This window comes from Maniola jurtina, chromosome 17, assembly GCF_905333055.1.
Source record: "Maniola jurtina chromosome 17, ilManJurt1.1, whole genome shotgun sequence".
Classification (NCBI taxonomy): domain Eukaryota; kingdom Metazoa; phylum Arthropoda; class Insecta; order Lepidoptera; family Nymphalidae; genus Maniola; species Maniola jurtina.
Genome location: NC_060045.1, coordinates 6,386,534 through 6,411,509, shown reverse-complemented (window position 1 = coordinate 6,411,509; position 24,976 = coordinate 6,386,534). Strand labels below are relative to the sequence as shown.

The following is a 24,976-nucleotide window of genomic DNA, read 5'->3' as shown; positions in this document are numbered from 1 at the left end:
AAGCTTGCATAGATTGCAAGAGAGAGAGTAGTAGTTTTAATCAAAAGCATAATTTAACGAGGTCGGAGTTGTGTGAACAATGTTATAAACAAACCCGAGAAACTCCTAAGAAGTGCTCGAGATTAACATAATATATGAAATGTATTTTTGAAATCCAACAGCAAAACTTAGCATAATACGAAGTCTCAAATATGTAGATCATTTTTCATCTACATAATTTCAGAGACGTCCATTTAGGACTGAATTTTCTCTTACATTTTTGTATATACGAGTATCATCATGTAGCTTAAGTTTTGTACTTTTGATTGCGCTACACTAATTTATTTTTGCTACGCAGTATTAACATTTTGGTTTCAATAAATAGGTAAATAAATAATCTTTTATTTCAGACTAGACGTCCATAATGTGTAACAATACTAAAGTTTTAATTTATTTAATTTACCTGTTAGTGTGTTAGTAACAATATTCAAATTCAAATTCAATATATTTTTACTCAATTAAACTTTTACAAATGCTTTTTCCTTATGTTAGTAGTATTGTTTTAAATAAATTAATTAAACCGCCAACCGAGCAACTCTAGGCACCTGGTGGCAACAGCTATCCAATGTTTAACTACTAAGAAACCTATCTCGTTTCTAATGGCAAGTTGGGAATGCCGTTGATGCTGCTACGAAGGCGCTACGGCTATAATAGAAGTGAGACCATCTTTTACTGATGATGCCATGCCAATCAATAGCAACCGCAGCCAGACGAACTTCGTAAGATAAAAGAACTAGTTATATTATATTGGCGATGGGTTTTGATCTAGTGTCTATTTCCAGTTGGATTGTCTGTGGAGCAGCTTTCCTCGCGCACCTGTTATCAACGGGGCTACAGCTAGCCTACGGCGCATTGCACGTCTACGCGCTACGGCATCTGGGACCAGCTGCTGATCATGCCGGTTAGTTATAATGACGTCATACCATAGACATATATTAGCTTTCTATTATTACATTGCGTATAAAACTGAGGGATAAAATTTGTGCTCGCTAATAAGTAAGACACAACATACAAAACGCACGCGAGTAAAAGAGATAAAACTCTACAGATGTGGCACCTAAATGGTGTGGTAGTATAATAAGCCTCCTATATAATGTATTTATCTTCTTGCCTACTTCAAAATTGTGAGTTTGGCACACATCCGTAGCTTAACAACGTAGATAGTACGTATTTCTGGTGGAAACGGGGGAAAGGCAGCCTTGCGGAAGGCAGACCTATGGCATGATAGTATATGACAGCCAAGTGCCAACAAATCCCGGATACTGAAACCGTCACGCCCCGCTAATCTGAGTTCCAAAATATTATGAACACTGCTCATTTATGGTTAGGCTTTTAGTTTCTTGCCGTTACCTATATATATTTTTGATGATGATGAAAATAAAAAATAAACTATTTGAAGATACGAAATAAATTAAAACGGGAAAATATGTATTTTTAACCGTAATACTAATACAAATCACCTAGTGATGAAACTTATAGGATATTTATTGAAAATATCAATCAAACACGAATTATTACGAGCTATCAGTCACAAAATATGATACCTCCTAATAATTGATGAAGTTGTCTGATACATCAACGGATATTAAATCGTTTAGTTAATAGGAGAAGATATTTTATCATCCATTACAAACAAGTGAGAGTTGCGAAAGTTTTCTTGATACTTTCACAAAAGTTCGAAAATTTATTAGGTTATTTATTCAGTCGGTCTTACAGTAGAAAAACCATAACCTTTGATCATACTTAATCAGGGAGTTGTCGTTTTACTAGAGTAGCAATGTCCTGCAAAATAGGCTCAACTCTACTAGTCTACAGATTTAACTCTCGTGCTTTTTGCCGATCAGTAAATTAGCACTAGACCTACTCTACGTCTGTCTGAAACTAGTGTAAGAATAGTGCAAGTGATAAGATGTTTAGTCACAAATATTTATTAATTCTAAGCTTGAGTAGGTAGGTACATTTTTAACCAGATGCTGATGATGATGCTGATGATGCTAGATGATGGTCGTGGCTTTATCCATAAGGATATTATGGGGTTTTCACTAAGCCTGTTTAAAAAAGTAGTCTGTGTTAATTCATGGTATTATGCTTATTATGGTGTATTATTCTTTCTCCTATATCTAGAAAACACAACTGATTATAATGTTTGCTGCTCTATGGTCTCTTACTCAATGGTAGACATGATGAATCAAATAAATGAAAACTTAATTTATAAAATGGATAGGTATTTTGCAAGGTTGGACCCTTGTTAATTGAGAAACTGAATTGATTTATTGAATTAATTATTAAGATTCACGGTCTGCTCCGGCTATTAAAGGGTCAATATTAATTATAAGTTAGCCATTATTGCCAGAGACAGCTGGAGATAATAATTGTGTCAGATTTGTGTTATCTTCGAAATGGAAATGGCGTTAAATTCGGACTTCTAACTAATTATCGTAACCATTTCGAAGTAAATTCAGTTCAAATAATGATTAAAAGCTGGGACACACCAAACGCGTACGCAGCACGTAAGCGTAGACGTAGCGCGTGCTGTCATATCTATGGATTCACGCGCGTCATTACGCGTGTGAATCACGTGTAGGTGCTTGGTGTGAATCGGCTCTTACTAACAAGTGTAAATTAAAAATTTATAACACCCCCGACAAGTGAAGGTTACAGTAACTAGAAAAGAGCTGATAACTTTCAAACGGCTGAACCGATTTTCTTGGATTATAGCTAAGAACACTCTCGATCAAGCCACTTTTCAAACAAAAAAACTAAATTAAAATCGGTTTATTAGTTTAGGAGCTATACGATGCCACAGACAGATAGGTACACAGATACACACGTCAAACTTATATCACCCCTCTTTTTATTCTTTTGGGGGTCGGGGGTTAAAAATTTGTGACATAGTCTAATGGTTAAGAAGTCGCATCTGCGCTCTATTCAGAGGAACGGGAGTTTGATTACAGGCACGCACCTCTAACTTTTCAGAGTTGAGTAATTAAACTCGTCTTCATCATCATAATTAGAGCCTCGATAGCTCAATGGTTGAGGAGCGGAATAATTTCCGAAAGGTCGGCGGTTCAAACCCCACCCGTTGCACTATTGTCGTACCTACCCCTGGCACAAGCTTTAGCATGGCTAATATTCTTTAAAAAAATATTTTAGCCAGCGGAAGTCCACCGCTGAACATAGGCCTTTCCCAAAACATCAAACTATCAGATTACTGGATTATTGAGAGATTATCTGATAAAAATATCACGTCATAATATAATCTGATTGCCCTAGTTAATATTGAATAATATATGTATATCCGCTCCTCTGTAAAAGAAATACCCCTTAGTAATGATACAGCTATTGAAATAACAAATCTCAAGCAGGTTTACGAAAACTACTATAATATAATATAACAAATCTCAAGTATCTAAGTGAGTGACCAAACTTAATGAATATCGTTAAACCTTAAACCGTATTATCCCTTCCCTAATCCCATTCATACACACTAATCCGACGTTTACGTCTAAGCACATTAGCAAATGTAGAATAATAAACGATCTTATCCCTCCACAAAACGTAATAATGATATTAACTGAACCCGTCTTATCATCATTGTATTACTATAATAGAAGTGCTTACCTAATCCTTTCTAAATGCACTTAATCTTGTAAGGACATATCCATCCCATTTAGAAGATATCTTCTCAAGTTTTTTTTTTTATTTTTTTATTTGTACCAGAAAGTTGTAACAATAAAAATAAAAATAAAGAAAAAGTTGACAGGGAAGCACTTATCTCTATAAGAGATCTCTACCAGTGACCCTTGGCAGTGCGAGAGGTTGTAAAGGGAGTAGAATAGGTACATGCGTATGCGTAGCTTTACCTACTCAATATTATACAATAATATGTAAACCTTCTTCAGGAAATGTCCTTATAACCGCACACCACACATAATTGTTCTAGAGTAGTCGTCGAAAAAGATCAACAGAATCTGTATCAGAATTCTAAGAACACTGATCGATTTTTTTTTACTAAGTTGGCATTCGCTGATATCTACCAGTCTATAAATTTTAGTATGTTGGTTTCATGATATCAACTTCAAACAAAAAGCAGGTTTCAGTTATAGTTCCCTGATAACTAAATTCAACATTGTTTTCCATTATTCACAAAGTTCTAAATTATTGTGCTGTTGGTGGCTCTAGTACTAGGTACAACAAGATTTAGTAGAATAGAATAACTAATAACATCACGTAGTAGAATTTCTGCAAACTTGCCAGACAAACATTAGATTTATTTTAAGCTTTTATATCAAGAGTATTATTATTTATTTAGAACAAGCCAAATAAAATTTTTGTAGGTAGAACTAAAAATTTTATTATTGGGCTTAGTTAATTCGTTTGTCAGCATTTTGTAATACTATGTTAACTAGCCATCGATAAAATTAAACAACATTCCTTTTTTTTTCGAGAAAAAAGTTACATATTATATTACCTACCCTTCTTAAACCTTGCATAAACTTCTATCTGCCAAAGTCCTATCAAAATCGGTTCAGCCGTTTCAAAGATTAGTCATTGGATAAACTGATACACACAGAGGCAAATTTTTCAATATCAGGTTTTGATAACCTGTTGGGTTTAATTTCGAAATCACGGTGCTCAATTTTACTTAGTATTTGTGAATTTGAACCGTTAAACTAATATCATAACGTGTCTAAACTAGTCTCATAACATAAAAGTAAAGAAGACGTACGAGTAGAAACTAATTATATAATTTTATGTACCATACGACAAAAGTTCACTAAGGATTAAACTGCCAACTGCTGATAAATTAATGTGAATGAATGGTCGGGGTACATTTGTGGCGTAGAACTATTTCCAACTTTATTCACGTACCCCCATTGAATAATATAAAGAAAAGTTTATTAGTATTCTCTTTCCGTACGAGTGCGTAGTACTAGTAAACGAGTAGATCGACTATTTGAATAACTTGTACGTATTACGGTATTCTTCATAAAAGTTAATGACCTGTATTACGATTTTTATTCGTCACAAATGTATTAATACCTATTCACACCAGGCACGTACACGTGACACACGCGTAGTGACGCGCGTGAATGCGTAGACATAACTGCACGCATTACGTCTACGCGAACGTTCACGCCACGCAAACGGTATGCCATGTCTCATACAGTTCCATACATTACAACGTAATTGTAGGCGCTACGTCTACGCTTACGCGACGCATACGCGGCCTGTGTGGCCGGCGCTTTATGGAACTGCGGAAGCCGCGTAGGCACTGCAATCTTTGGTCTATGGAAGAGTCATCCCTTCCTCTTCCGGAGAAACAGTATCAGCTAATAGGGCAATAATATTATCGTTTGTTTAGTATGGGCCGGTGCAATCTGCGTGGGAGTGTCCCGGGCGGCAGGCGCGCTGGTGGCCGGACGACGCAAATCCCCGCGTCTGGCTGCTCTCATCGGAGGCCTACTTCTACCACTCGCTTGCCTCTTCACATCCTTTGCTACGCAATTACATCAAACTATTTTAAGCTACGGTAAGATCTTTTTTTATTTAAATACAAGTTAGCCCTTGACCTAAATCTTACGTGGTGGAAAGTGATGATGCAGTCTAAGCGGGCTGACATGGAAAAAGTATGGCAGTTTTTATTAAATCCCTTTGATTTCTACACGGCATCGTACCGGAACGCTAAATTGCTTGGCGGCACGGCTTTGCCGGTAGGGTGGTAACTATCTACGGCCCAAACCTCCCACCAGACCAAAATGATTATTATTATATATAAAAGAAATATTTGCGATGGTTGTATTTTTTTTATATGTAGTTGTCTGTTAGAACATAGGTCTCTTAGAGAAACTTCCACCCAAGCATCGTTCGCTGTGACTCGTTTGATTGCAATTTTTTTAATTTATAGAGTAGTGCTCAAGCACTCTCAGTCAACTGCAATCAGATCTGCTAGCAAGTGCTGATACATGTAATTCAATCCAATTCTTTACTCTCATTTCGTCTGTCTATTTAATGGTAGATCTGTCAACGCTACGCTTTTCAATGTGACGTCACTATTGCACCATCTAGGGAACCCAACGATCTCTAGGTTCTTCTATATCCCGCCGATTGCCACTTCAGTTTCACTAATTCTCACTGTCACTCTCTACACTCTAACCCTTCTAAGGATCATCACTTTTCTGACTAAATAACGTAGAAAAACTCCAAGCACAGCTCTCTCCATCGTCCATTGAATGACTCTGAGATTTCTTATGCGCCCATAATAACTTTCAATTTTTTAATAGGATGTATACTTTATCAGGTGTAGTTCTGGGAGTTGGATGTGGGTTGGTGCGCGAAGCAGCTGGTCTGGTGCTGGGCACGTACTTCAGGCGACGCCGCCAGTTCGTCGAACTAGTGGCACACGCCGGAGGCGGTGTTGGCATCGCACTTTTTAGTGTAGCTTATAAGGAAGCTGTCGGGTAAGATCATTCTTTAAAATTTATGACTAGCACTTGGCAAGTGTTGATACAGCCTAAGATGGAATGCGCTTGGTTAGTAATAGATGCTTTATTAAAGAATCTCATATTTTACTTTTAGAGTAACCACTAAATAAATCAAAACTAATCCCGCTACACTGTACACATACAGGAGTTCGAACACGGACCACCGAACGAAACGATTTGCGGTATGCAATACGATCTGTCGTACGCATGTTTTTCTACAAGATTGAGCAGTCGCAGTCTTTACATATTACAACCTCACAATTCGCACAGTGTGATGCAACTTCCAATACCGGTTGTTATTTATTTATCATGTTGGCATCGGCCAAAAGCTCAAACAACTCAGTAATGTTTAGGCTCGCAGGAGGTGGATGGAAGAAAACTAGTCGGCGATAATATCCTTATAATAATTATATTCAAAGTTACATTTAAATGAAAAGACTAAAAACTAGTGCTTATCTCTAAGGATGAGAATATTCTAACTTAATATTACGATTCCCACATCGCGCGGGTTCTGGTATTACGCCGCGTCAGCTATACGGGTCGTATTCGTACGTGGGAATGGGAATGCATGTTGCGCTGGCTCACTATGTATCAGCCGCCGGCTTCGCCTGCGTAACACCTCCCCCATCAGATCGGCGCTTATGGAACACCTTGGCTGTGAATTGCGCCGGGAGGTCATCGGATGAAGAAGTCTGAATTTCGGCTGTGCTTCTTATCTGCAATGTCTTCGTGCGCTGTATTTTACGATAAACTATGATGATTATACTCAGTCCGCAGGTTCCAACCAATATGGTGTATATGGGTATGGTTGTGTGGTAAATACTTCCGTGGTCCGAACTCGGAGGTAAAGTGATAGGTGTTTGAGATGAAACCTTTGCACTTGCATGATGTAGGTGATCCAGTTTTGTGGACTTCAATTCATAATGCGGAGATGGTCTTGAGTCAGAGGGTTCTTCTTTAGGTAAATCCATAACTTGAATTGCTTGGCCTTTTATGCGATCGTTTCTATTGAGAATCATAAACTCTGGCGTTTTCAAAAAGCAATTTTGTGGAATTACTGCCAAGTAGCTGCCTCGAAGTGTCCGGTACAGGTCGTGGCCACACGATAGGTGAACTTTCGTGGGCAGCGGAAAACTCATTGTATAGTGACGTTCGTCAAGTTGCTCGAACGCTGGTTTTTCCAAAGTTACTTTCACTGGATGGCAAAACCTACTTCTATTTTGGGCGGTTATAAGTTGTTGGATACAATCTGGTTGATTTGAAGGTTCACGCTGTAAGCTTCTAATATCGGCACATAGATAACCCTTGCTGGTCTTCGGGCATTCAGCCTCTATGTACCTGTACTCGTTCAAGCTTATTGCCAGGAATGGATGATAAGGAATTAGGATCTCATGATTCTTGTTGGGTACAATGGATAATTTATACATATCATATACTTGGGTTAAAATTATAGGAAATTTATAAACTATGAATATTTCGTTTCTTACATAATACGAACCTAATCCTATAATATCATAATACTCTCTATCATCTAAAGATATAATTTTACCAGTACCATAAAGACTGGTTAACCTACTAACTAAATATTTAATTGTACTTAAGCTTATAACTGAATGATGTGCAACCGAAACCTTGATAAAACCTAATACATTTTGTAATTTCAAGTTGGATCTCCTGCATTACCACTGGCTGCAGAAGTAGATTGATTATAAGGAGGATCCTGCAACAATTGGGCAGTGTTAGGAACTCTCTTTAGTCTTGACTTCGCGATTGGGCCTCGTTTTTTTCTAGTGTAAATGTGGATTGGGAGATTTGCCACAACTACATCCTGAGTATAGCGGGGAGCTGCCTTTTGACGAGAGGCAACAGGGTTTCTAACAAAAACTTGTTGCTCTGGGGAATAATTTGCTTCGGGCTCTCTAGTTCTATTACGACTATTAGTTAAATCTCTGCGTAGACTACTACAGGATTCGTGGATAAGGTTATATGTAATTTTCATTCTATTTTTATGATCCTGTATGTACTGCTGTAAGACATGTGTCGTGAGGTCTATGTCGAGTGGGTCGCGTGGGTCAAAATGTCCAGTTACTATTTCGATTGGTCTGCATTTTGTGAAACTATGAATACTGCTATTGTAAGCTAGAAGAGCATAAGGTATCAGGTTCCTTACTGATTCATTCTTTTGACTGATTCTAAAGATACGAAGGTGTTCTAAGAGTGTCAAGTGAAATCTTTCAACGATACCATTTTCGTTAGGAGTATGTGGTGCGACCTTATGATGCTGGATTTTATGAAGATTGAAGAACTCAGATATAACTTGATTGTTAAATTCCGGACCGTTGTCAGTAACTACAGTTAAAGGATTTCCATGATGCGTACTAAATTTAAGTAATGCTTGAACTACACTGACTGCCGTGCTGTCTCCTAAGAAATTTGCTTGAGCATATTTGGAGAAAGAGTCGACTATTGTCAGAAACTTACAGCTTTCGACACTTAAGAGGTCTAAGTGCACAAGCTCAAAAGGTTTACTGGGTGGTGGAACTACTTGAAATTGCTGTCGGATTGGATTACGGTCATACTTAGCCTGTCCGCATACTTCACAGTCGTTGATAAATTTTGAAATATGCTCTCGCATTTTTGGCCAGTAAAATTTTCGAGATAAAGCAAGAAAGCATTCATTGATACCGCGGTGGTTTGTCTTGCCATCATGGTACTTATCTATAATTTGTTGCTGCCTTAAATATTCTCGAACATTTTCTACTTCTGTTTTAGCTAAATTGAGTATCATTGACGAATTTTTAAAGGTTTTCTGTATTATTGGAATTATCTTATACATAGCCAATGGTGGATTGATTAATAAACCAGTTTTAATTTTAGGTTGAACAAATTCTTTAATAGCATTGATGACATCTATTTCTAAATTTGATTCAGATAATTGAACAGTCGTACGCTTATGGTTTTCAAAGGGGTTTGTAGTGACTGGTTTGGTTTTAATATCACCTACAACGTTAAAAACGATTTGCCTAGTAAATTTATTCAACGGATGTTCTGTAATCGGGATTTCCAAGATGGGGCTTTCGTCATCAGTATGGACAGTTGCTGTTCTAGAACCATCTTCAGCCTCCGGAGCTGAGAGAGTTCCAGAGTCATCTAAAGAGGGAGCTCCGTCCGATAGATTCACAGCAACCGAACTTAGCTCTTCCACATGAACTTCAATGCGCGATAACGCGTCCGCGTTGGTATTAGACTTTCCTTGCTTATACAACACCGTAAAATCGAACTCGCTGAGTTTTAAACGCCATCTTGTAAGTCTCGAATTAGGTTCCTTAAGACTCATTATCCATTGCAGGGGCTTATGATCTGTAATAATTTTAAATTTACGTCCAAAAAGGTAAGGCCTGAAATACTTGGTGGCCCAGACGATTGCTAAGAGTTCTTTTTCTATCGTACTATAGTTCAATTCGCTAGAATTAAGAGTTCTAGATGCATATGCGATCGGTTTATCAGACCCCACTGGGCCCTGTGATAAAACGGCACCTACTGCGACATTAGAAGCATCAGTTGTTAGCAAAAATTCTTTAGTAAAATCCGGATACTGTAAAATGGGATCATTGGTAAGCAGTTGCTTACAGTGCTCGAAACACCTTATGTATTCATCATCGATTATTATTTTAGAATTTTTCTTCAGGCATTGAGTAAGGGGCTTTGTTAGACGTGCAAAATCAGGGATGAATTTTCTGTAATATCCTAGCAATCCGAGAAAACGTTTGATCTGTGTCGTAGTCTTTGGTAATGGGTATTTACTTATGGCTGCTATTTTATTGGGGTTTGGTTTTACACCATCTTTAGAAATTATGTGACCTAAAAATTCGGTTTCCAGCTTCAAGAATTCAGATTTATCCATCTGTATCTTGAAGTTTGACTCACGCAATCTCTGAAATATCTTTTCCAAATTAACTATGTGCTCTTGAAGACTTGTGCTAAAGCAAATTATGTCATCAAGATATACTAGACAAACTTTGTTCTGTAGATCTTTGAGAACATTATCCATGACTCGCTGAAAAGTCGATGGAGCATTTTTCAACCCCATGGGCATCCTTAAAAACTCATAGTGCCCATTCTCTACATTAAATGCAGTCTTGTGAATATCAGCGGGGTCCATTTCAACCTGGTAAAAGCCACTAGCTAAATCTAGGGTAGTGAAGTAATGACACTTCCCTAATTTGTCTAGAACATCGGTGATGTTGGGAATAGGGTACTTATCATCAATCGTTTTCTCGTTTACTTTTCTGAAGTCCACGACAAGACGCCATTTACGACGACCAGAAGCATCTGCCTTTTTGGGAACCACCCAAATAGGAGAGCTCCAGGCGGAGTCAGAAGGTCTTATAATATTTTGTTCAAGCATTTTACTGATCTGATCTCTGATTTCTTGTCGGTGGACATAAGGATATCTGTAACTTTTTGTATGTACAGGAATTTCATCGCTGGTCTTAATTTTATGTTTAATCTTATTATTGAACGTTAAAGGTTCACCTTCAAGATAGAACACGTCGGCATACTTTGCACACAGTGCTTTCAAATTAGCTGCTTCTTCTGGATTTAAATGTCCAATGCGAAGACGAGAAAAAACTTCTTTAGCACGATTCGAAGAAACATTGGTTTGCTCACATTCAAAATTATAAAGTTCTGCTGATATGGGTTTGTCTAAGGAAAAAACTATATCATTCGGGGAATCATTAGTAATTTCAACATATCCTTTCTTATTTTTAACGCGTGTTATACAATCGGAAATAATACAGTTGCATATAGTTTGAGATGGAATCAATACATCACCGTCCTGCGAATTAATAGGCAATGCAAATAGCTTTGAAGAATGAGCAGGAATAATGTCTTCGAACAAATTATCGTTACGCGAATCATACATTTTTATTGGAATCTCAGCGTTACGCGTTACTAATTTTCTGTCTTTAAGATTAATAGTGGACTCCAATTTTTCAAGTAAATCTAGGCCTAAAAGACCGTCAAAGTATTCGTGAAAATGATATACGTAAAAAGTAATATCACCATCTTCGTTAAATTCGGAAAACCAAGGTAATGTAATGGAATAGTCATTTTTAGTTGTTGCGTGCACGTTGGTTACTTCAAAGGGTTCATAGTTAAGTGGCATATTACTAAAATACATTTGTACTGCTTCAGGACTGATAAAAGATTGATTCGCCCCGGTATCGATAAGAAATCTGAGAGGTGGATTACTAATCTGTACATAACCAAGTTGCCGCTGGACATAAAAATTAACATCTATCTTGGTTTTTCGGATTCGCTGGCTATCTGAAAATTTTCTTTCTTAGAACTGACTTCCTGTTTCTGATCAACTTCTTCTATTATTGGACTTGGTTCAACGTTCGAGGAGCTTTCCTCATAGTAATTATAGCATTCATCCGTAAATTGTTCGTAATTGTCATAGTCATAATCGTAGTCATAGTCATAATCATAGTCATAGTTAAGTTCATTAAAATTGACGTCGCGTGATTTCATATAGTTAGTTGGTGGTGGATTACCAAATTTACGCCAATCATGTCCCGATGGTGGTAAATGTCTAGGGGTGAAATGACTCACACCGCTCATGGGACGTGGGAAATTAGAATTGTTAGGCGATTGGTGTCGATTTGGTAATTTGAAAACGTTGCTCTTCGGGTTATAATTCGGTGGAGGAGCGCGAAACATTAATTGGGTACGACTAGGACCACGCGGATGCATTTGAGGGTTAGGTTTCCAACCAGGTCTAAAATGCATAGGTTGCTGACTCTGAGGTGGTCTAAAATGTATGGGCTGCTGCCAAGATGGCCCAGGCATAGCGAAACCTTGTGACCTTGAAGGACCTGTGTAATTTGACACGGAATATTTATGTCCAAAATTTTCCCGAGAAAACCCGCCTTCATTTCGCTGTTGTATATATAGGGTGTTAAGTTCCTCTTGTACAAATTCGAGGGCTTTTTCCATTGACACTGGCCGCATGCACCGTATCCTTGAGCCTAGCGGGTCTTTTAGACCACGTAAATAACACTGCAGGGTTAACTTTTGGTAAAGTTGCCGTTTAGCCTCTATTGTGGTAGGTACGGATTCATGTAGGGAAATGTAGGTCATAATTGTGCTAAACAGGTTTTGGCACTTTTCGTAAAATTCTTGCGGGGTGCTAGAGCCTTGTGTCTGTAGAGACAAATCATTGTATAAAGCGGTCTCATCGCGATGGTCTGCGAAATTATTAATAAGGGCATTTCGTATGCCATTCCAACTATCTGGGATACCGTTTGCATTAATTAACCTAGCCGCGGAACCTGTCACTTTATTTAATATTCCACTAATTAATGCCGAATTTTGTAACTCATGTCCCGGACTAATGTCAAAATGGGCAATCACTAATTGGTCACACAAATTTATAAACCGTGTTAACACATGAGGATTTCCGTCAAATTCGGGTAAAAATCTAATAGATTTATAGATAGTATCTAAATCGTTTGATGCCATGTCTTCTAAGTTCCTAGATTCGTCTACGGCTCTTGACCTATTAACCGACCCTACGAAACTACGTCCTGACCTTGGATGAAAAATCTTGACGAATAAAAATTAAACTAACACACACAAAAAATACACTCAAAAAACTTTTATAAAAAAGCACTCAATAAAAAAATTACTTCCCTAAAGTTCACGTAAAATTATATTAAATAGGTCTATAGATTTTGTATAAACCTAGATTATAAAATTTTAGGAATAAGGACGATATATATAAATGAGGATACAATAAACGTACGATTAAAAAAAATCAATAAAAAAAATTAAACACAATACCTCTTTTTCTTGTTAGTCGGAAAAGGATAGGTAAAAGGAACTTGAACGATTCAAGTACTTACCGCATCGCCGATCTATTTCTTTCCACGAATCGAAGTTTAGATTCTCCACTACACTGCGGCCTCCGAATGGTAGGTTCTCAGGATAAGTTGTTCTCCGTCACAGTTGTCCGATACAGCTACAGGTACAGCTTATCCTACCCCGTCTCTGCGCCAGTAATGTTTAGGCTCGCAGGAGGTGGATGGAAGAAAACTAGTCGGCGATAATATCCTTATAATAATTATATTCAAAGTTACATTTAAATGAAAAGACTAAAAACTAGTGCTTATCTCTAAGGATGAGAATATTCTAACTTAATATTACGATTCCCACATCGCGCGGGTTCTGGTATTACGCCGCGTCAGCTATACGGGTCGTATTCGTACGTGGGAATGGGAATGCATGTTGCGCTGGCTCACTATGTATCAGCCGCCGGCTTCGCCTGCGTAACAACTCCATCAATATTTACAACTCATTTATTACTTTATCATTCTATCTTACAATCTTACTTCTCTTATCATTTATTAATAATAAAATAAATTAACATTTCGTCGAATATTTGCACCATAAAAAACATATTTTCAAAGAGGTTTTACTAATGACATTAATTTTATATTATTGACTAACGTAAGTTATACAGACATACAATTCATACATCATGCGCTACTCATGCTCTTAATTCATATTATTAAACATAGAATTATATCACATATTAATAATAAGCATACGAGCCTAACAATCATCACTATTAAAATTTGTAATAATAGCGACTCAGACGACACAGGCAAAAATTCATTTGCAAAACGTACTTAGTGTTGTTTTCTGTGTCGTGTTGTTACATGGGTAAACAGTTCACGTGCGATGGTCCGTGGAAAGGGCCCTTAGTGTGTAAATAACGGAGAAATTCTTTACAGAAAACTTGGCTGGAGACTGGGATTGCAAGCTGTAACGGGCGTGTTAGTGTTAGCATTTTTTCTCAGTGCTGTTTACCGAAGTGCTTCCCTCTATCATCCGCAGCGACGCGCCATTTTACATCTCAAAAACCAACGAAAGAAGGTAGGATTACTTTGCCGAAAATAATGGTTGTTTTGATTTTATATTTCAACTACCCCGTGTTGATTTAGGTTTTTAGGAATCCCGTAGGAATTCTCCGATTTTCTGGGATAAAAAGACATAGGCTACCTTTTCACTCTTCAGATCTTCAACTATGCCTATACAAAAAATCACGTTACATACGTGTGATACGTTCGACGAGTTTTTTTGCATGTATTTAGATGAAGACCTGAAGAGTGACATAATCTACTTTTTATGCCGGAAAATCAAAGAGGATTTTTGAAAACTTAAATCCAAAGTCACACGGACAAAGTCGTGGGCATCAGCTAGTGTGATTGTTAAGAATCCAGTTCTCCATGTTTACGGTTACACATATTTTGCAGGTAAAACAGAAGAAAGGCCTAAAATCCTCCTCATTTATTGATTTAACTCCACTTAATTCGCGGTCAGCGAAAGTGCTGCTACTGTCAGCTGGGCTAGCAGCGTTTGGGCTTTATACTCCTGTCTTTTTTCTGGTGAGTAAAATGAGATTTTAGGCTCAAAACAACATATTCGAAGACTTGTGAAGAAAATACTTAGTTATTTGTTCAACAAGATAGTAAGTAGTTTGAGTACCGAGCGAGCGAAGGAGTCTATAACTCTGAGTAAGAATTAAGTTATCCCGATATATTATAATGATTCTGTAAGTGGTATTTCCATTAAAATAATATTGATTTATTTACAGGCTTTGCAAGGTTTTCAGGAAGGATTGGAAGAGAGTGCTTTAGTTCTGTTGCAAACATTTCTTGGATTCGCCGCTGTGCTCGGTTGCGCTGGCTTTGGGCTCGTGCTAGTTCGGCCGTCAGCACAGTGCCTAGTATCCAAGCAGTACTTGTGTCAAACAGCCATGCTAGGTATAGGTAAGAAGTTACACTTGTTTTTATAAATAATCTTATACCTAAGTTAGTTAGCTAGCTTATAGGTATGTATATTATGTTCCGAGTTTCTTGCTGGTTCTTCTCGGTAGGAAAGGCATTCTGAACCAGTGGTAGATGCATTTGACGATTCAAAAGTACTTGTAAAAATCTAATTGAATAAAAAATGTATTTTTTATTTATATCTAAATTAGTGTCATATGTTGGCCCTGAATGAAAACTAGGAAAATGCTAAGACAAAAGAAGAATCTTTTGTGACTTTAATAGTCGCATGGAATTTATGTTATTACAGTCGGAAAAATGTTCGTTGGCAATGCCACTGTCTACATCCATCGAAGTTTTGTAAGCATGAAAAACTTCGATGGATTCTTAATATATGATGGTATTTTGCGTCCAAATCAAATCATATATATTCGTGCTGCCAATAAAACGTTTTATTTGATATCATCTATATCCTGGGGCAAAAATGCCAAAAATGTTCATGTAAAACTTTGACAAGCTCCGCGTCAACTAAATACTTTTGTTGATCAGGTTCAGAGATTGTTTTGTTTACAGGGATTTCCATGCTCGCTCTAAGCAGTGTTGAAGGATATCATGGATACGTGCTGTTTGCGTGGATGTACGGGTTGTGCCTGGGAGGATTCCTGTACTCGATGAAAATGCTGACCATGGAACGAGTACGTGGAAGACATTTTACAAAAGTTTGGAGTAAGTGGTACCTTGATAGATACTTAAAAAGTTAATATTAAAGAATTTTAGAGGAAGCAATGCAGGTACTTCACGCTGCCGAAGCTCTTTAAACTCGGAAGTGTTTGACATTCTCATTTCATGTTACTACGTAATTCTCGTAATTTAGTTCCTTCCCTTCAACGTGCAAGCTCGAGAAATTGGATGATCAACATTTATATTACTTTCCAGGTTTCGTTCAAGGAGCTGAGGCGATTCCAGTAATGGTCGGGGTGCCCATGACTGGTTATATCAATCAGCAAGCGCCGAGAGCGGGGTTCTATTTTTCAACAGCTGCCACTTTAGCCGGTGCCTTGATGTTGTTCTTCGTGGGGTTCTCGAAACGCGATCCGGAGCCACCACCGCCCGCTCCAGCGCCGACCATATCGGAGGCTTGCTTGTGTGTGACACCGCCGCCGAGATGCGAGCCGGCCTGGTGCGCGTGCAGTGCAGGAGGGGCTACTGCCTATTGCGCTTGGCCTGGCCCCACTTGTACCTCGCGATTGCCCAAGTCTCTCTCGTATGCGGCTCCGTTAGACCGCACTTGTTGCTCAGCTGCACATTACCCTGAGTGTTGCCGCCGCGCTGCACTGCTAAGACCTTCGCGAAGTGTTCCAGAAGGACTAGCGCGTCGCGGCAGTACCTTCAGCCGCTCAGCTTCCTGCAAGGCCCCGTGTCATCGCCGCGAACATCACCTCATAGAACAAATTACGACATCTGTCTAATAAGAAAATCCCCAAAAAGACTATTGAGTGATGATACTTGTTAACGGTTGTAAACTCTATCAGTGAATTTGGTAATAGGTACAATTGTGTAAAATATATGTAAATATCTTTGTCCTTAGCAGTTATGTCAATGTGATAGATCAATTGGTGAAGCAATAACTAACCGACGAATGATATTGCATTTTTTCATAGCATCCGACGAGAAAGTTGTACTTTTGTTTTTATGAAAATTATTAGGTCGTTTATTTACCCAAACGCTTTTTGTTAAATTTAAATTAAGTACTTAACTAAAATATTGTGTAGTACCTACCTACCTACTTCTTTGGACGATTATAATTTCAGACTGTAATCCCTGTAGTAATTAATAATAATTATGTAGGTACACTAAAATGAATGATATTTAAAATAGCATTTTGTACTACTATTAGACCATTTTTCCTATTCTTCAAATAAATGTGGGACCTCCGAAAGTGTATTTAAATTTAAAAAAATCTTATTAAAATACTGCATCTTTTGTGTACCTAATATCCTGTTCAACTTTAAAATTATAAGAAAAAAATTCTTTGATTAACATCTTTCTAAATAAGATTACTTAGTTAAGAGGAAATAAATCGAACTTTAAAAAAATATATAACATGGTTACTTAAAGTCAAAGTGAAATCAATAGAACTAATGTTGAAGTCAATTTTAGTAAGTTATGTATTACCTACATATTAAAAATATTGTTTTGATGTTTTATTATTGTTAAAAATATATTTTATGTAAGTAATTAGATATCGGGACGTTTTCTCGTTACAAATGTTTGTTGTTTTTGTGCAGAATGCCAGTTACTATTTTATTGAAGAAAGAAATTAAATGAGTAAGATCAGTTTTGTGTATTATTTCCATTTAACTCACATGGGACACATCACCACGGCCGATGCAGCGCGCAGAGTCGAAAACTCAAAACGCAGAGCCATCGAAATATGAAGTAGGTAGCAGCGGTTTTTCTAGATAATGGTCTTATATCACAAACCACGTACTTACACCACACGCTGTGCCGTGGTGATGTGTATCAACCCTAAGTCCCATTTCGAAAGCCAGTTTTAAGGTAAAGGTTTTTAAGAGATAAGGAACCAGGTTCTATGATTTATGATTTTATTATTACAGTAATAAAAACAGTCTTGCCAGATTTTTAAATTAATTTAACTGGTGGTTTTAGATTTTGTTAGGAAAGAGACTCTAACCTCTTTTTGTCTTCTTTCATAAAAAAATCATGAGCACTTCGAGTGGCATAGAACAGGAACCAAAATGTTAATGTGCTCTCTACATAGATTTAGTGGGGCGGGACATATTCTCTAGCTCCACAAGGAAGTGGCGAGGAAATTCCGGCCATAAAACTAAGAGCTAGGATGCGACCAGATATATCATTTCCAACTTCACTGAGTCTTTTTACGCCTGGATAAGGTTCAAATTTAACTGTTATGCAGCACAAATCTTAAATTGCAAAGTAATTTTGTACATCCGCAGTATTTTGGTCCGAGCCCAACTTTGACATAGATATAAGATAGATATCTAATATTATCATAAAGATAACTGCCACTGGCAGGAAGTGAAAGTTCCACTCGCGCTCCGAATATACATGGTAGTAAGATTTTGTGTGTAGGTACCAACTTCCCTAAAGTACTTGTTTACTAATTCTACAACTAGAGTTACAGACAGACAAGCATACAGTTCCATAGATTATAAAGAAAATCTTATTCCAATACCTCTGAAAAGCATCTTCAGTAAAAAAAATTGAGGTGAAATTTCCTGTCCCTTACTTACCATACAAATTGTTTCCATCAAGCACGGCATGTCACTCCGCCGCTACTTTGAGTAAATTTCCATAAATCCTACATGAACTAAGAGCCCGCGAGGGCCAGACCTTCGTTATTTTATAAAAGCTGAAAGCTTCTCAAGCGCATTGCCTCCAATACAGGGAAGAACGATCAGCGCGATAAAGTTTGGGTCATGGTGGCTTTGAAAGCTATCAGGTTAAAAAGGTGTAAAAAAATGTAACGTCAAAGTATAAAGTTTAAGGGTGTCTGACAGGGGGTTGCCATGATACTTTGTTTCTGGCAATGCACGAGGTAATATCTAATACTGTTCCGAAGAGAATATAAAAAAATTACACTTTGCCACTGGTCCCAGTGTTAGGGACAATACGCAAAGAAACTTTCAGCTTTTATAAAATAGCGAAAGTTTGACCCTCGCTAGCTCTCTCTCTAACACCTACTCTATTCCCTTTCTGTTATGTATGCTAAGTCTCCTGCCCAGTTTGTGAACCAGAAAATTGACTGTGATGTATTATCGTCTTTATCTCATATTTCGTTGATTGAATGGGAGTCGTTGGCCGAGTCACTAGGTATAAATAAGATAATTTTTTAGATGATAATAATATTTAATTAGGCCGAGAACAAAACATATTCAGCGATTACGGTTGCAAAAAATAAGATATTTGGGGTGCAAAGTTGGTTCAACCATCACCTTCAATTGCCCAAATGTGAAAAGTAAGACTAACAATAACTTACATTCGTGAACAAGGAAGTGATGTGTACTTTTTTTGTTCGTATTTTGTAGTTTCTGGAATTTTCGGAAAAGATTTTATTTTTAGTTTTAAAGTTTTTAAGTTTATTGAAGATGATTATCACGATAATTTAAAGTCAGTTGCGAATTTTAGCTAGCGGGTAAAGAATTACACCAACCGAACCTAAGCTAAGTAAAGGGATAAGGTTCATCTAATTAATATTTTGTTTCAAACAGAAACATAGAAGAATAAATAAATGATTTTTCTTCTTTCGGTAATGCAATTTTCATACCATTAAAGGAAAAGTTGCCAAACTAACATCTACCGCGACAGAAAATATAATTCTCTACAATAAATTAACAATTAACTCCGGAAACAATTTTAATTCAGATTTTTCCTCTCTCATTCAAATTCTTATGACAAAACTTTTGACGAAATGTAGTAATTTATATTCAAAGTAGGTATAAGAAATTAAATATTAAAATTCACCCAGCATTTCTAATTGCGGACAAAACTAACTTTTTAATTTAAAAAGGTCGCTTGCAAATGGTTCCAACTCCGGAAAGAGTAAACATAAAAAATGCTAACAAGCTTCAGTGACACCGGTTTTTAAAGAGCTTTTGCAAATAGAGAGTGGTTTGAAATATTGTGTTGAATGTCGCTTCAGAAAGAACAATTAGCTCTTATATCAACATAACACTGGCAAAAGAAAATGTTTACATATTTATTGAAGTAGGTAGGTCTACTTGCCAAAATTGTTATATACATTTTAGGTTTCAGTTGGAGTTTAAAATATCAGTTAAACGGATGGGCCGTGAAAAGGTCAGACAGACATACTTATACACTTTCGCATTTACAATATTAGTATGGATTATGTTATACTACGAGAATGGTTTAGGCGTCCAGGTTAGCTACTGAGCAAACTAGATATTGCTTCGCCCCCGTATCAACCCTCAGGCTAAATCGAACTCCAGTAGTCTATACCGTAATACAATCAACTGATTCTGCGCTAAGATACAAGCTGTGTAATCTTGGACCAAGGTTTAGAACTGTTTTGCTATCGTATTAGAGAAACCTTGGTATTGCAAGCTCTGTGAAACTTCAACAATAAGTTTCAGATCAAATTATGACTGACTGATAAATACTTACTGTATGGAATGACGTTACGTATTTATAGGGTTCCGTAACTCAAAGGAAAACGGAACCCTTATACGATCACTTTGTTGTCTGTCTGTCTGACCTTTACAATAAAATTTAATCGAATTTAGAGTCGAAATCATATTCTTAGTCAAATCATATGCGGATGTATCTGATTATAATATTATTATAAGATTATATTATATACGTATTCACGACTACCTAAATCCTCCCTTATGAAGTTATGTTAAAGTGCGATAATAAAGACAAACCAAATAGGCAAACAAAGTTCTGCTTACTTTGTAGTTCTACAGGAAGTTGAACTCGAGATATCAAGTACTTAGTGGTTCTTTTGTAGTTGGTAGGTATTAACTTTTGTAGGTAGATTAAGAAACATAATGATTATATCATATTGCCCTCTCCCATAAAACCGCAATAGTTAGCTATACTTAACTACGTATGCAAACACCAACCACCAATTTAACAAACGCAAACACTTGAAAATAATTATTATGAAAAGTGTTGTGAGAGATTGATTCAACAACGCAGAACAGTGAATACAGCGAACATTGAAAGCAAAAACTAATGGCTCTTGGCGAGACCCAACCCAAGCGAGATGGCTTCACTAAAATGGATCACAGTTAAGCCCTAATCACACACTACGTGTTATACGTGCTGTCAAAAAGAACTCTTCTGTACTGTGGTTTGTTGCAATACAGCTTTTCACTACAGCTCTATTACTACTCTATATTATAGCCTGTAATCTGACTTATCGATTTATTTGGTGGTACGGACCTACATATCTACTCATGTGGTATGGACAGCGGGGGTGTTTTCGCCTGTCAATCAACTTTTCATTATTCACACTGTAAGACAGAAAAATAATCATGTACCCATGTGCAGACACATTCCCTCCACTATAAGAGGAGTTATATTTAGAATTATGCGTTTTAGGGGATGCGACACTTGACCAGTGCCACTGCATCATCCTACAATTATCTAAATCACTATGTCACACCATTTGCAACGTCATCAAAGGACAAATGACCTTTGCGTGATTGTGACTTCTAGGTCCTAGCCTAGTGTGTTGCTGCTGGTCGCGTATATTTGCCGTATTGCGTGCGTAGTGTCTGATCAGGCCTTAATGGGTTTAATGGAAAGTACAAATACCAGACAAAAGGGACAATTTGAATAGACTGTGACTATGTCCGAGGATTTAATGTGAATGACAACCGCTCTTGTTTCTAAATCTAAGCTATTATGTCACTACAAGATGATGCCCGCGACTCTGTCCGAATGAATTTAGGTTTTTATAAAAATTCCCTGGAAACTTTTTGATTTTCCGATATAAAAGTAGTCAATGTCCGTTTACAGAATACGAACTATCTCTGTACTAAGTAGATAATGCCTGGAACTTCATTCACACAGATTTAGGTTCTTTGAAAATCCCTCGGGAACTCTTTAATTTTTCGAGGCCAAAAGAAGCTTATATCCTTCTCCAGGATGCAAGCTCTGTACCTTTCATCGAAATCGGTTAAACGGATGGTCCTTGAAAAACTGGCGGAGAGGCATATTTAATGCAAAATGCAAATCACACTAATATTATAAAGGCGAAAGTTTGTATGTGTGTGTGTGTGTGTGTGTATGTTTGTTACTCCTTCACACAAAAACTACTGAACGTATTTGGCTGAAATTTAGAATGGAGATAGATAATATTCTGGATTAGCACATAGGCTACTTTTTATCCCGGAAAATCAAAGAGTTCCCACGGGATTTCAAAAAACCTAAATCCACGCGGGCGAAGTCGCGGACATCGGCTAGTACTCCATAAAGTAAGACACAAGAGTGAATAGGCACCTTCTAGGTAAACGCGTCCCATCTTAGACTACATCATCACTTTTCATCAGGTGTGATTGTGGTCAAGTGCATACCTATAATGAATAAAAAAAAAAGCTCTCAAAGGTGTAGGAGTCAATCCCCCTTTAGCCAGCGTGGTAGACTATGGCCAAACCCTTTATACTCCGAGAGTTGACACGTGCGCAATAATGATACCTACATTTTCATACTTTTTCCTGACTATACCTCTGTGTGTAACAATGGATGACTTTACAAGTTTGTGTAATAAATTTATTTTTCGGTCAAAAAAGAGCCAAAAAAAAACAAATTGTACGTACTGACAGTATTGAAAATATCACTGACACGCAATGTGGAGTTCCCGGTATTTGGGAACACAGGTGCTGTTTACGTATGCGTGGTGCTACATGCACCAACAACAGCGAATACTGATTGATTGTATGCTCGTCCTAATTAAAACTGACACGTTTGCATAGCAATAAACATATCTCATTGGAACCGGGCCTTATTGAACTGTTTTTTAATCATTACTAGACGATGTCTTTCGTCTTGTACAACTTCGTCCGCGTGGAACATGGGTTTTTAAAAACCTCAGGAGAATTACGATTTTCCGGGACAAAAAAGTGGCGTGTGTCCATTTCAAGAATGCAAGCTTTTTCTGTACCAAATCGATGATACTCAATAATTATAATCAATGTCAAAATACAATTAGGTTTTTAAATTAATTTTACAAAGTTAGTTCTGTATTGTTTCGAAAATATGAATAAATGCCTGGACACACTAAACGCTACAAATAACTAAACAGCGTGGAAACGCTGCTGCGTGTCACATGTAGGTACCGACACTAACAATAATGTCATTTTTATGGACATTTTAAGAAACTGAAATTAAATTCGGGATATTTTTAAATGATCAGCAGCCAGATTTAGGATTCTATTTATAGAACATCTTACAATCAGCCTTATTATTATTATTATTTTATTTTTATTTTTTTAAAGAATTAACAGGGCTCTCTCCGTCACTCGCTTCATACAATCGTAGTTCCAATTTCATTTGAATATTAAGCGACCAAAGTCCATGAAATTCTGCAGACATATTCTAGAAACTAATATCTGTGTCTGTGGTGTTTTATAAATAAAACACCACATTTTCTAAAAAAAAATTCTAAAAATATGTTGGTTTAAAATTACAGGGGCTCAAAGATTTGTATGTAAATTTTTAAGACCGCGTAACTTTGAAACCGAATATTTTAACAGAAATCTGGAAAACCACAGACATAGATATTAGTTTTTAGAATATATCTGTAAAATTTCATGGACTTTGGTTGCTTAATATTCAAATGAAATTGGAACTACTTTTGTATGAAGCGAGTGACGGAGAGACCACTCTTAAGCGATAAGCTTGTGCTAGGAGTGGGTGCGACAATAGTGCAACGGTTTAATTAATAGGTAGTTACAAAGCACAAACAAATTGCGGTATATTCACTCTGCTCGACAGATATTAACTTCATTTTGTGGAATTTCGCCGTATTACACAGCACACTATCACTTATTGATACAGCGTTATTTGATTCTCGTAATGTATCGGAAATACAGTTGTTCAGTGTGTGTAATGCTGTATGAAATATTGCAAGAGTAAATACTCAAATTGAATTTCTGTTCGTTGCACTTTGTACAAGCCGGAGCTAACCAAATAGCATTGCACTTCATTGCAAATACAAATACTGGGACAGTAATTGCTACAACATTAATTGGTTTTCGTACTTATTCCTAAAGTAGCTGTTGCTCTTATCAGTTAACAATATTAAGATAACTACGTTTAGATTCAAAACAATATCTTTTAATCGAAGTTAGTTTATTGAAGAGAAAAATTTGAAATAAGTGTGTAGCTTAGTACGGGACCATGGCACGGGAACACAACCTTATTTTTGTAAAGCAAGAAATTTTTCGTCAAAAAATTCTTGAGCAAAAAAGTCGAAAATATTCATTAATTAAATTCCGTCCTGACCCCGTATCCAAGAATAGGTAAATTACCTTAAAATAAAAACTAATATCCACTCACATAAGCTAATACATATTATCTCATATAGTACAATAGTGATATTTGCACCTTACAACAATTTTCTAAGAATGTTAGCCATTTAAAATTCGACTTATATTTCAGGTTCCGATAAGCTAGAGCTAGATTATAAGTTAGAGCGGTTCAGATTAGCGTTTTTTTTTGACAATTCGGTATTTAGCTCGCTCCATCATATAATAGTTCAACTATAGAGATTTTAATATCAATTGAGTACCTACTACTTATAATCATAAATAGGTGCAATTCCGAGTACGTTGTACATCTCAACAGCTACATAATAAATTACGTGTTCCCACTTTGTATTAGCAGGAGCTAATCAAATAGCAATTTGGACTTCATTGCAATATTTAATGAACGGCGTTGCTTCGTGCATTTCGGTTTCCTTTGTACGTCGAAAACATAAATTGTTCATGCTTGGGTTAGGCATGCTGTGTGAGTTTATGAAAGGTGGAGACGAAAATGAATGTCATCACTTAAAAGGGGTCTCTCCGTCACTCGCTTCATACAAACGTAGTTCCAATTTCATTT

The 24,976-nt window shown here is 37.0% G+C and overlaps 2 protein-coding genes across 2 annotated transcripts in view; one reads left to right on the top strand and one right to left on the bottom strand.

Moving 5' to 3' along the window:
- Positions 1-17,698, top strand: part of LOC123873636 (monocarboxylate transporter 3-like) — a 68,942-nt gene extending 51,244 nt beyond the window's left edge. Inside the window, exons 5-12 of the mRNA XM_045918584.1 lie at positions 822-940; positions 5,405-5,572; positions 6,341-6,500; positions 14,327-14,468; positions 14,849-14,980; positions 15,190-15,364; positions 15,935-16,087; positions 16,298-17,698. Coding sequence (XP_045774540.1) covers positions 822-940; positions 5,405-5,572; positions 6,341-6,500; positions 14,327-14,468; positions 14,849-14,980; positions 15,190-15,364; positions 15,935-16,087; positions 16,298-16,830 — 1,582 coding nt within the window. The 3' untranslated portion in view covers positions 16,831-17,698. The remainder of the gene's footprint in view (positions 1-821; positions 941-5,404; positions 5,573-6,340; positions 6,501-14,326; positions 14,469-14,848; positions 14,981-15,189; positions 15,365-15,934; positions 16,088-16,297) is intronic.
- On the bottom strand, positions 6,913-8,950 carry LOC123873649. Its single transcript, XM_045918605.1, has 2 exons — positions 8,189-8,950; positions 6,913-8,055 (listed from the first exon to the last, which is right to left on the bottom strand). The coding sequence occupies exons 1-2, from the start codon at positions 8,202-8,204 to the stop codon at positions 7,109-7,111; spliced, it is 963 nt and encodes a 320-aa protein (XP_045774561.1). The 5' UTR covers positions 8,205-8,950; the 3' UTR covers positions 6,913-7,108.
- Positions 17,699-24,976: the final 7,278 nt, after the last annotated feature.